Source organism: Anser anser, assembly GCF_964211835.1.
Source record: "Anser anser genome assembly, chromosome: 2".
NCBI lineage: Eukaryota > Metazoa > Chordata > Aves > Anseriformes > Anatidae > Anser > Anser anser.
The window spans coordinates 65,697,694-65,711,030 of NC_139721.1; the positions used below are offsets into that span (position 1 = coordinate 65,697,694).

At 44.0% G+C, this 13,337-nt stretch overlaps 1 protein-coding gene across 5 annotated transcripts in view; it reads right to left on the bottom strand.

The window, feature by feature from the left end:
- GABBR2 (gamma-aminobutyric acid type B receptor subunit 2) overlaps positions 1–13,040 on the bottom strand; it is a 475,356-nt gene extending 462,316 nt beyond the window's left edge. For 2 of the 5 annotated variants that reach the window (XM_083824026.1, XM_083824031.1), the window contains exon 1: positions 12,341–13,040. In XM_083824026.1, the coding sequence (XP_083680152.1) occupies positions 12,341–12,655 (315 nt within the window). In that variant the 5' untranslated portion in view covers positions 12,656–13,040. Of the gene's footprint in view, positions 1–313; positions 11,211–12,340 lie in introns of all 5 variants that reach the window. The other 3 variants (XM_083824029.1, XM_083824028.1, XM_083824027.1) reach the window with 3 other exon arrangements.
- Between the last annotated feature and the right edge of the window lie 297 nt (positions 13,041–13,337).

Here is a 13,337-nt window from a genome sequence, read left to right on the forward strand (position 1 = left end):
CTGTCTCTCCCATGCACATTCGCCTAGCTTTGGACAGGCATTTCACATACCGTCTTAGCTAGCTAAGTACTTTCATCACTCTATTTGCAGCTTTCCAGGTAATAATGTAGGCCATGGAATGGAGCATGTGCTGTGTACGCAGGAATGCGAAGAGAGCAATGCTGCCAGAGAAAATCTTTGCTGCAGGATTACCTAAACTCACGGCAGGAGAAGGAAACAGATACACGACCACCACACCACAGGAGATCCAACAGTCACAGATAGCAGCCACATCTTCCCATCCCACCCATGCCCAGAAAGACCCCACACTTACTGGAATACTGATACTGGAAAGGCGGGGAATGCAAGCACCAAGCCCACAGATGGGGAGGGGAGGAACATCTGGCCTGGGAGATGCTTGTTTACCCAAGGAGAAAAAAGCTCCGATTTTCTGGGCAGTCTCATTATACACACAGCTGAATAGCAAATTGTTTTGCCATCTTGTGGAAATGCAAGATTTCAAAAGAAATGCCCTGTGCCAAGCTGGGATGGAAACCCAAAACCTCAAAGGTTTTCATGACTCAATAATCTGAAAGAAAAACAAATGGAAGGGCTCATAGGCAGAAGTTTGATTTGATACAAATCAAATTTGAAATAATATGTTCAGAGCCTGGCAATTTATTTCATGAATAGTTGACATTTCAAAACAAAGTACTAGTTTGATGCAGAAAGTAAGGTTTTTTTTATTTTAAATTTTCAAAACACAGTGTTTCAAAACATTTTCAGGTCAATAAATTCTTTTGAAACTGACATACAACCAAAAAGCTTCAAGAGAAAAACTCCCAGTGAAGTCTAATTATAAGCATTCTAATTTATAATTACAATCTATAAACTGTGTGACATAAGGGCAGGGAAAAACACAGATAAATAAAAGCAAAAAAAGCAAAATAATACTGAATAAAGAGGCAATAAATGTCTGCCTTGGGCCCAGGGACTAGCCCCAAGCAGGAGATACGCTCAATTTATTGCTAACTGTCCACAGTGTCTCTTCTGCCAGCTCACTCGTGCAACTGGGTGGGCAAGAAAAGAGCCCAACCAATTATTATTATTGCTCTCCGTGAATTCTCAGGCACAAACACGAGGTGACATAGCAGTACCCGATGTACATCCCTCGCTTGTCTTCATCACCACTGCCTATAGCCACAAGGCTGTACTAAGCCCTTCGTGTGGGGAAGGAAATACAGCTTTTCTTCCTGTGCAAGGCAATGTCCAAATCAAATGCAGCAGGGTCAGAATTCATTAAGGGAATCCCCTAGACAGAAATTTAGCACATTAGCTGGGCACAAGACTAAGTAGGAGGCACACTCTGGAAGCGCAGTCCTACGTAGCAACAATTTAATGCCATGGCTTGATAGGTATTTTCTATTCCTTATTCTTATGATTCCATAACATGATTATTGAAAATATATCTTTTAAGCATTTTTTTAAACTCAGGATGAAATTCTTTCCTGAGCAGAGGGCCAGTGTAGGCCAAGATGTTGCTTAAATCCCATTTAATACCTTTCTTAGAGGCTTAAATAGGATTTTGTTGGTGAATAGTCTTTGGGCCAGCCTTCCTTACCAGCATTATTTCAATATTGACTACACCAGGGGAGAAGAAGGGAGGAAAGCAGAACACTTATGCTGCCAAACCTCAACAACTAAGGTGATCTGAACTGCTCTCCTCCTATGCCTAAAAGATTTTCACCAACTCAACAGGGAACATGGGGCTGCATGAGGTCTCAGCTTTGGCTCATATTTAGGCAACAAAAAAATGTGGTTTGAATATCATCCGCTGTGTTCAAAACGTGAATCTGCTGCCACACCTTGTTCAGCCCCTGTTGCCCCTGCTGATGGATTTAAATTCATGAGAGAGAAATGGTGTATCAGAGGCTATGAAACCATTTTCGGCAACATATGAATGGACATAAATTTTAAGAGCATGGATTTTAGGGGACATCACCTTGCTTTATAGGTATGTAAGTGGCTTCAATCTAGAGGAGTGTTATTTGTTTTGCTTTGTTTTTTCTCCTTGTGCTATGTTTGGGCCTCCTTAGCAATGCTGCCTTTAACCCATAACTGGCAAAGGAACCAACAAGATAATGGACAAGTGCAGCCTCATGTTACTTGCTTCCTTATAGTTTGCTTCCTGAGAGAAGCACTTAGCTCTCTAACCAGATGAGCATTTCTTATACAGTATTCTTATTGCTAATTAATCCCATGATATTTGCCGAAACATGTCCATATGTTTTCATTTTGATGAAATAACTAACCATATTTGCCATATATATGATTGATCATACAGATATCATTTTCAGTCTCAGAATAACATCTCCCAAGGTTTAATACCTATAAAAGCACATTTTAATGTCCTTGTCACACCTTTGAGAAAATTCAATTAAGAAACTATCTTCAACACCCTCAGAATCTACTACGAAATGCAGAGATTGTGAAATGCTGACCTGTTAAATCAAGTAACTGCATCTTGCATGCAGTGCTCAAATTTGAAGCTGAATTTTTACAATTATTTGAAATGCTAATCATTTTAAAATTTGATTTCAGTGTCAGAAAATTTCATTTTACGCCTTGCCTTCCCTGCTATTTTGGGGGAATTTACCAAAGGTAGATACTTGTTCTTCAGCGCAGTAAGGACCACTCTAGGTTTTGCAAGAGCTAGCTTAAAGCCTTTAGGACACAACTGGTGACTAGATGACTCACTGTTGGCATCTCCATTGTGACATCTGCACAGACAAGCTGAGTAATTTTCAGAGAGGGAAACTGTAGGAGGAAACCATGCCCCCTTGTAGGAGCACAGTCCCTGAGAACTTAAAAAAAATAAAAAAATAAAAATTAAAAAAATAGCAAAAATGTCTTGCCTATAGCCAATGTATTTCAAAGGTAAAAGGGGAAATCTTTTTTGTGTTGCCTTTTTTACCACATTAACCTCTGTCTTTATAGCATTTTAAACTGAGTTCTCAATCTCCTGATCAGTATTTCTGAACCATAAATCACTTTAGGAATTATTGGTTCATGTAAAAGGTTGACTATACACTACGTTAACTGCGTTAAAGGCTGGCTATATATTCAAGCTATATGTAACCTCATTCCTCCCACACAAAACTTCATCCCCCTTGAGTAACACCCATTAACATTTATAGGATATTCTAATCCCAGTCTCAAATGTTAGTTTCTTCAAAGTAGGTTATCATTCACCCCTCTTGTCCCCTGTGTCTCCCATCTTGCTGCTTAATCGCTCAGTGTAATTAGAGTATGGAGCATTCACATATCCTGAGAAACCTCAGTAATGCATTGGAATCCATTACGATTTATTTTGGATGGCAGTTCCTGTTCTCACATCAAGACCAAGCCTCCACCTGTGCCAAGAGCAGCTCCAATATCGAGGCACCATTATCTGCTCTAGCGTGTCTCAGCTTTTCAAGTAGCCAGCTGTTTAGCTAGAGCTATTTACCTCCCATAGCATTACCCAAATGATCAGGGTATCTGCTTTCTGCTGCCCAACCAGGACTGACCAAATTTGCTTGTAGCTAGCCAGATTTCCTCTAAAGAAGGCAAATGAAAATTGTTTGTGCTGCAAACCGTAGCGTCTCGCTTCTCCTGTGTAGCCTGAAAATCTCAGCTCAGCTCCTTTCCCCCTTCCCCAGCATTGCGGCACACAGATCAGATTCATTTCCTTCGTGCTCAACAGCAGGCTTGAAGAAAAGAGATAATATTACTAGTATATACCGCATCAGTGAGATTATTCCTCAAGTAATCCATCGAATTCTAGTGGTAGCACTTCAAGAATGAAGATGACAAACTGCAAAAGATTCAGAAGAAAGCCACAGGAGCACACAAAAGGCTGAAAAAAAAACGAGGCAGCTCGGTCTATCTAGTTTAATGCTCAGGGGGGCCTTAATCTGTAACTTGCTCTATAATAACCTAGAATGGAAAAATGATTTCTAGTAATACCAAAGTTTTGAACTCACCGGTCAAGGAAAACATGTTCTCTACCCTTCAGTTAACTATCCCCTTTAAATGAGATAACCTTTGCCAAGGTCAAGCATGCTATTTCCATAGGCAGTAAAAATCTGGTGGATATGTGTCAGTTAACAAAATGGCTGGTTTTTTTTAAATGTCTGATTTTTTAAAGTACCTGTACCTTGCATTTTCTTTACAATCTTTGAGATGCAATAATCTAATCCTGAAGGATATTTAATTCCAATAATATTGACATCAATCCTGAAAGGAGCTGTATCCCAACGGCTGAACAAAACTAGCATTTTATTTCACCAGGCAATCTGAAAATTTAAAGCCAGTAATTATGAATGCCTTTGTTCTTAATTGAATGTGGCAATTCTAGCTCTCTTTCTCATAGAAGCACATTGCATTTTCATAGGTGGGCTGGCGTGCTAAAGTGCTGAGCATCCCACTGATGTTGACAGGAACTGAAAATCACTCTGTGCTTTTGGAAAGCAAATCTTCAGTTCAGGAACCTAACTTGAAACTTAAAAAGAGAAGAAAAAAAAAATGATCTGGAGCTGATACCATCAGCATTCGCTACAAGAAGAAATGATGAGAGGAGGGAAGCCTGTCTAAGTTTAAAGATCTGGAATGTAAAATGTCTTTATATTGCTTTCGTTATGTAGTGGTAGCTATTACTATTTAATTTATTTTACTATATCACATAAAGTCGTCCTGCCACCAGTACATCCCTCCAGACTAGATTCTCACCAACATCATGGAATTCAGTCCTGCCTACAATTTTTAGAAAGGGAGAAAGTGGAAGAGAAAAAAGAAGAAGCAGGCTCTCTCTCAGTCAACTTCCAGTAAATTATTAATACTCAGAGCTCTCCAAATTCACAGAGGTGAGGGGAAAGCAAAACTCAAGGTGCTTTTACAGAACTTTCAAGTGATGTGAAAGACCCCAGAGAAAGACAGAGCTTAATGTTTTTATACTGTACATGTATATTGAAATATTTCTATATGATGCAGTTGAGATACACAGGAGTGAATGTCTGAAAATCACAATGCTTGAAAAACATTACAGGCTATATTATTTACCATACTAAGTGTTAATCTGTCAAAAGCTGTCACTTTATATTGAATAACAATTGTAAAGAAAGATATGTGTTCTTTGCCAGAAAAACATTAAATTCCCCATGAAAACAGAAGCAGTAAACAGTGGAAAGGAAGTTAATTAGCAACCCAAAAGAGGCCTCTTACTACTTTTCCCTGGAGGTTTTGGATGTAAAATGGTTACTTGGACAGCTATTGTGTGTCTGTATCTTCGTGTAATTCTGGAGGTCATTGAAGCTGCAGCAGAGACTGAGGCCAGTCTCAGATAAGGGGTATCAAAATCAAAATGCATAGCTGCTTGAAGGAAACAGATCGAACAAATATCTTCTTTCAAAGATATGTGCTAGTGACTCTTTAATCAAAAGAAAGAAAAGAAAAAAAATAAATAAAAAGGTTCTGAAAATAACCTAGATAACATCATCAGGTCCTCCAGTGGCAATTGTGGCAAAATGGGCTTTACATCCACAGAAAGGAAGAGGATCAGCAGAGCGTAAGCTGGAAATAGCAATGCACCTTTAAGGGGATTTCATGCAAATCACAGAGAAGAATTTTTCAGGGAGGAGGATTTGGGGGATCCTGAAGACACGTTTAGAAGGCTTGCTCAGTCACTCATTGATTGAGGAACAGGCAGAGATCCCCAAGTGAAATATACGGCCTATATTGTAATTGCTGGCTAATCCTAATGGTCCTCTGATCTTAGAACACGTTAATTATTTAAGAGAAGTACCATGGCCATAGCAGGAAACCTAAGTTTTCTAATCCTATCCCTCCCTTTGCTCACTTTCAAGCAATTAGTCCATTATCTGGGCCTTCATCTCTCAGGAGCCTCAGTAAAACAATTTGGACAGCCCTGCTGAATTAGCCCTTATATTCTAAGATCTTTGTGACTTATTTTCTGATGGATATTTACCTTTAATCTGTTAGCTTTCATTTTCACACTCGGGAATACTTATTTGGAAAATGCTATGGATAAAATTGTCAGAGCTGAAGTCTTATGATAATGAAAAGCTAACGACATGGAAATTGGACATCAATCACTGACTTGGCGATGAGATTACACGGTTATTCCAACAGAAGAAAAAAAAAAAAATCTGAAAGAACAGTTTGGTGTTTGCTGTTCCCATGCAGCAGGCAGCATAAAACAGCCCCCAAATCCAGCAGATGTTACCCATAGCAAAATCCTCCGCAAAGAGAAGCACCCCTGGCTAGCAAAAAAGGCTCTGTCATCCCTCAAGCATAAGCAGGATGGCACGGGGAAACACCATATGACTGGAGATATATTTCAGCTATTCTTAGGGGCACTTTGTTTAAGTCAGAATGATGTTGTGGCTGAACCAGTTTGCTTCAGGAGTCAGGCTACTGGTATATAAACACCAGAACCAGGGGACAAGGAAAGAACTAAAAATATCATTTCTAGCTCAGGTAGACCCACAAATCAGACAACAGTGTGACTGCCTCCTCAAAGACTTCAGGCTTAGTTCCAGGATCCCTAGCACAAAAACAATTTAAAAAAAAAAAAAAAGTGATGTATCTGTACTGCACCCTTCTCCGTTTGGAATCTCACTGCTTGAAATGGAGCACTGGCAATGTATGGGGCTGCCGGATACCAACACACATCTCCGCAGGACTGAGTCACATCAGTGCTGACTGACCTCAGTGTACTTTTCCGCTTGCCCCAGCTGCTCCCAAAAGTTAGCTGAGCCACAATGGATCACGGTTTTTTTCCTCTCTTAACTTCCACCATTCATCACCTGAGCCAGAATTCTGTATGCAGTGGTTCAGACCTTCCTAAGAAAAATTCTTCTTTTCTGTGGTGGCAATGGCCTCCGCTTGAGTGTCATGCAAGAATTGTTTGGTTCCCAGCTTCTGCAGTTTCCTCAAATGCATTGCTGTTCTGCTATATGCCATGAAAATTTCCATAAAGCAAAGAAATTCAAAGCAAAGAATAAGGCTCAAGACACAAAATGCATACATTGCTGTGCTTACATCAATAATGTGAGATGCTGATCTGATGCCTGATCGGAGATGCCTTGACATGTGATGCTATTTGTTGTCTTCCCAAATAGTTGCATGTGTTCAATTAAAACAATGCATATATTACACCGACAACTTTTGGTGTGAATGCCATCATTAAATGTCTGTCTTCTAGTTCCTTCCTCTCCCTTTTCCTACCACAAATATTTTCTTCACAGTTATCGCCAAGACATTACACCCCATCTTTTCCACAAACCTGAGTAATTTGCTTCAGCTGGTAACCATTTCAGAGGATAGGGTCTTCCCCCTCTTTCTGCAAATGTAAAAGGAAACTCCTTCCTGGATTTACTAAAAAATAACTTTTCCATGCTGACAGAGTGTGTTTGGCATTTGAATCAAAAGATCCCATAACACTGTGTTTTGCAGTGTCTATAGGATAACTTATAGATGAAATTGCAAGACATATGCCAGAAAAAATGATACATTGGCTTTAATCTCTTTGCAGAGATATTTAGAGGATATACATTCTGCAGGTCTGAGATCCACACCCAGAGGAGTGGGTGCCGTGAATACATGATTTCTCTCCTCTCCCCACCCACATCTTAGCATCAGTGGAAAAGCCAGCATAGAATTAACATAAGCGCTTAACTTTTAGATGATTCCCTCCAAGTTTATAAAACTCCAAAGCAAAAAGAGATTATATGCCTCAAGTGGAGCCATATTGCATGGAAGTCAGAGGGGGTGCTGTCTGTTTTATAATATACGTTCATTCCAGGCAGAATGCATGTGACAACACAAGTGTGTCGTCAGCTTAATGTCTAAACTCTCTGCATATATCAGAAAGCATTAAGTACTTAGTGATATTTAGAGGTAAGAAATTACCCCTCTACTTCAACATATACCAGGCACAAGCTCATCTGATGATACAGGAACAAGTATCCTGGCTTAGCTCTGATGTACCACGCTTCCCTGCACAAATCCAGTGGCTGTCTCCAACCTGTGCCTCCTGAGACAGAGAGCCTAGCTAGCACACCGTGCGCATTTCTCTCAGGGGACCTGCTTTTCCTCCATTCTCTTGGGGCAGAGCTGGTCAGGTGGCAGCCAGGAGCTGCTTGTCCTCCTCTGAGGACCAGCCCCTGAACTCTGTTCCATGCTCCTGGGAGGATCCTTTATTTTGCACCACTGACACAAACCATCCCTCCTGTTCCTAGAATATCTTCACTGTCCTTAATAAGTTACTGACTGTAGTTTGCAGAAACAAGACATGAGTAGACTTTGCCGACACCAGTCATGACTGGACTTTTTGCAAAAAAAAACCACCTTTATTTGGAGGCCAAAGGCCCGTTTTAATGTAGAATAGCGGGTAGGAGTAACCCAGACCGGTGTATAGACATACAACTCTCTTATACCTCAAGGGACTGGGGGAGGGGTTGCTGAAAAACACTGAGATTTTCTTAGTAAAAGAGGAAAATAAAGAGAAAGACTATTTATAACATACCTAGATTGCTACTTCTTGTCAGGTAAATTGGGCAAGACACTTTCTATTTAATCGCAGAATAGAAGAGGGCAAATATGTATTAAATGTCAAGAAGTTCACATTTTCCTTATAAGATTTTGTGGAGTCCTGTGTATGTTTCCGAGCCCACCCTTCTATACCAGCTTGCTCTTTAAAGGTATTAGAGTATGTTATTATTATATAAAGATGAGATTACATCAGGATTACTACAAGTTATTTGTAGTTATTAGAGAAAATGAAATAATCTCACCACCATAGTATGAGTTTTCTTCTTTCTTTGTGGTAATATACCCCACTTAGTTCTGGAAGATTTTTTTTTCAGCTTGTCAAGACTCCCCTTGATCTTCCCAAACAAATGACAGACTCCTAACCTGCATTCACAGCTATACATGTTTAGATTCAAAACAAATTCAGTCTCTCTGTGCAACATTTGCAGCATCAATCCTAAAAGAAACCAGGAAATATATTCCATATTCAAGGGAAGATGTCCAGATGCGGAAGGGCAGATATCCAACTTCCATTAAAGCCCTTGTCTTCTTCCACTATGCCTCTTCCTCTGCTTTCTGCATGGTCAGTTTTTGCCTGATGCAAATTAAATACTGTTGAAATTCATAACATTCTCTATTAGACTGCTTAGCTCTTTATTTTAGGGTTATTGTGCTTTTTTTCCTCCAACAGATGTGTGCCAGGATGCTTAAGTAATTATCATCTTTCCTGATTTACATGAAGTTGAGAACTGCATCAAGCATGTATAGAGCTTATTTCACTGCTCTACAATGGATTTATTTGCATTTTCAGCAAACTGATGTTACAATCACAGGGACAGGAAAAAGAAGAAATATTATATCACAGTTACTGATCTAACATCATAAACTACCAAGTGCCCTTAACTTCTAGGACCTGGTCCAAAGGCCATTGGGATCAGTGAATTATTGCCATTACTTTCAATGGGCTTTGGATAAGACTCCTTACAGATGATCATGCTTGTTTCTAAAATAACCTAATTATGGCACCGTGTCTAAGAGTCTCACCTCGAGTTTGCTCCTGTTCTCATTGAAATGAACAGGACTACCTTAAGTCACTAACCTAGACTGGCCTTTGCAAACACCTATACCCGAGCTGTATTTTATTCACCGAACCTAGGCAGGAAGGTCCAGACAAATAAAGATGCGCCCATGGGGTGCAAATGGGGTTTGCTGAACTGGATCAGGGTCACACTCCAGACACATTTAACCGTCAACAACAGCACTCAAGCCAGCAGCCTCTGCATTTGCATGTACTTGCTGTGACCTGTGGTTAGATTTTGTGTCAAAGGTACAAATCAGAATCACAGCTGGTTGAGACATGGATAAAGGACTGTAGGGAACTATGTGCTTAATTCAGCTTAAACATGTTGATAAACACCAGGGCTGCTGCTCGTGTGCTCAAAGGGTAGCGAGTTCACGTATCGAGAAACAACAGCCCAACTTAGAAAGCCCTCTGCAATTCTTCAGATGGTTGGTCAGAAAGTAAGGGCATTCTTATGCTCCACGGCACAAGTCAGAGATATCAAGCAAACAACATTCAGTTCAACTTCACCAGAAAACTACCTAAATAATAATAAAAAAGATCCATTTTTTTCATTTTCATAATATTTCTACAATTATTTTTCATGCTCTTTTTATTAAAGCATTACGTAAAGCTGCCACACAAACATTGGTTCGTAGCAGTGGGTGATTTTGGAACTCTGTGAGGGAGTTTCTGAATCACTGCCATACATTTCCGAAGCACTACAGAAATATTACAATTATTTTCTCGAGCCGTTCAAAAACCCCGGGTGCTCAAGGTTTCACACTCTCTTTTCAAGAGCTGACAATGTCACGAGCATCTGCAAAGTCCTGAAAGGGAGAACGTCTCCCCGGTCTGTGATTATGTAAGGACAAGGATCCAGGCCCGTCAGGCGTATCTATTTATTGGCAACCTCAGGAAAGAGGCTGAGCACCAAGCGGGCACAAGGAGCAATCTACCCTTCTGCTTCCCGTAAGTGCCCAGAAGAAATAAGATAATGTCTGAATGGAGTGAAAAAGTTTGCACTGCCACTACATATTTAATGGCTATTCCAGCCATTAGCCTGCTCCGTTTTGGTGCAGTCAATCTAGCGCTCCTTAGGAACGCTAAGTTATTTACTTGTCACTGTTAAGCATGCAATAATGATCTAACTGCTCTCCAAATACATACATTCACCCAACTTAGCATTCCATAACCATCCATTTATTAATTGCTTTAAAAGCATTCAAGGCTACCCAGCAAGCTGGCAACATGATCCTGATTCTTTATGTCCCTAGAGTACAAAACAGTAAAAAAATGCGATTTTTTAAGAAACTGATACTCATTCCAGAACAAATAGGGCATGTTTTTTTTTGTTTGTTTGTTTTGTTTGTTTGTTTGTTTTTCTGAATATTTTAATGCCAAGTACCTTCTTTGGAACCCAAAATCTGTATTAACAACTTCAAAATGTTTGGACTGCAATAAAGCGCGGCACCTTATTGATTACGGCGTTTCTGGATGAAGAGGGAAGATGTTGCCGAGGAAGATCTGCTTCCCCTGCATGTGTTATTTCTGTAACAATTCCATCCAAGGGATGAAGCTAAATAGAATAATGTAATGAAAACAGGATTAGGAGAACTGATTTTTTTTTTTTTCCCCAGCCAGTGCCTCAGTTTATGAAACAGGTAATGTCATTCAGAAAATCCCCCATAATTCTTTTCATTATGATTGCAGAGTTCCCCAGGATTCATTTTTTAAGGACACAAACGACTCCTCGGGGCTGATCCTGCCTGTATTCCCGCTGGGTACAACGAAACACGGTGGCACCACGCTTCCTCCTGAACGACATCTCCAGCGATGCCGCCCTCTGCGCCTCTCTGCCCCAAGGTACCTGAACCGTACCCCGACAAAACCAATCGCTGCCACCCCAAAACGAGAGATTTGCCTGAGGTTTTGGGGGACGGGGACCCTGCCACGGCGCAGCGCATCCCGATAGAGCCGCGCTCCCCTCGGCTTCCCAGAGTCGGGGAGGAGAAGAGATGGGGGCTGCCTTAAATGTCACCCGGGAGGGTTTGGGGTTTTTTTTCAGCATCCCCTCGCTCTGCCGGGGGTTGTGCTGGAGAAGGAGCTGCGGCGATCCACGCGAGGCGAGTGCCATCTTCAGGAGGGGCCCGAGCCTCTCTCTGCCAGCGCACGGCTCCCGAAGTTGTGACCCGAACCCATCGCGGCTGCCTCGGGGTTGGGGGGGGGGGGGGAGGGCCGCCGCCGGGACCCAACTTCGCCGAGCATCCTCGGGGGAAGGGGGGAGAGGCTCGGGGCCGAGCCGAGCCGGGCCGGACCGGGCCGGGGGCAGCGCTCCGGGGCCGGGCAGAGGCACCGCAGATTTAACTCTTTCCTCCGAGTTCCTCCACCCGGCCCCGGGGGGCTCCCGGGCCGGAGCAATGGGGACACCCCCCCCTTTCGGGAGCCCTGCCTCCTGCCCCGGCTGCAGGGACGAATCCAGTCCGTTTTTCCCCCCAAAAATAAACCCGGCAAGGGAAGCGGCCGGCGTGCATCTGTTGCTGGGGGGCTGGCAGGCGGGTGCCCGGGCACCTCGGGGGGGTGTCAGGGGAGCCGCTCCGGATAGGGCCCGCCGGCCGGCCGGGCATCCCTCTCCCCCCAGCCCCGGCCCCCCCGTGTCCGCGCTGCCCTTGCGCCCGCAGCGCCCCGGCCCTGGGCGTCGGTCCCTACCTCCGTGTCGTAGAGGCGCAGGTCCAAGAAATAGGGGTTGAGCAGGGACTCGTTGCGGATCTGATCCATGGCCAGCTGCACGGCGGGCAGCACCCCCCGGCCGATCTTGCTCTTCTGGTCCTCCTCGGACTGGCTGAGGGGCATCAAGCCCATGATGGAGATCGGCGTGGTGGCGTTGGGGGGCAGCCCGGCAGCCCCCCGGGAGGTGCCCCGCGGCCAGCCCCAGCCCGGCGGAGCCCAGCCCAGGCACAGGAGCAGCAGGAGCATGGCAGGGTTGGAGGTGGCAGCGGCCGGTCTCCGCGGAGAGGGATGCATGCTGCTGGATGGGGGGGAGGAGGAGGAGGAGGAGAAGGAGGAGGAGGAGGAGGAGGATGAGGAGGAGGGCTGAGCGTCGGGAGGGAGCCGAGCCCCTCTCAGCCCGGGCGCATCCCCCGGCGGCAGGAGCCGAGGCGGGAGGAAAAGAAACGCCTCTCTGCTTCCCCGGGAGCCTCGGGGTCTCCTCTCTTCACCCCCCCCCCCCCCCCTCCCCTGGCAATAATCCTTCTGGCAATGGCGCCTACTCCTTCCCAGGTCTGCCAGCTGCAGCCACCAGGAGCGAGAAATAAATAAATAACCCCCCCAAACACACGCACACACGCACTCCCCACCGCCCTGTTCCTCCTCTCCCCGGCGGCAGAAGCAGGGGAGCGAGACCTGCCTCTGCCTCCCGGCTGCTCTTTCTCACCCCCCCCCCAAAAAAAAAAAAAAAAAATAGCCGCCTTCTCCGCTCCGGGAGGAGTAATGGCACCTCTCAGGCGCGGGGGGGGGGGGGGGGGGGTGTCACTGCACACCTCCCTCCTCCCCAAGGAGAAAATAAATAAAAAAAAAAAAGATGAGGATGCTCCGGCAGAAAACACCAAAGGGGAAAAAGCCCCCCCCCCCCCAAAACGCCAGAGGAGGAGGAGGAAGGAGGGGAGCGGTGCCGAGCCGGGGCGGGGGGGTTAATGCCGCATTCCCG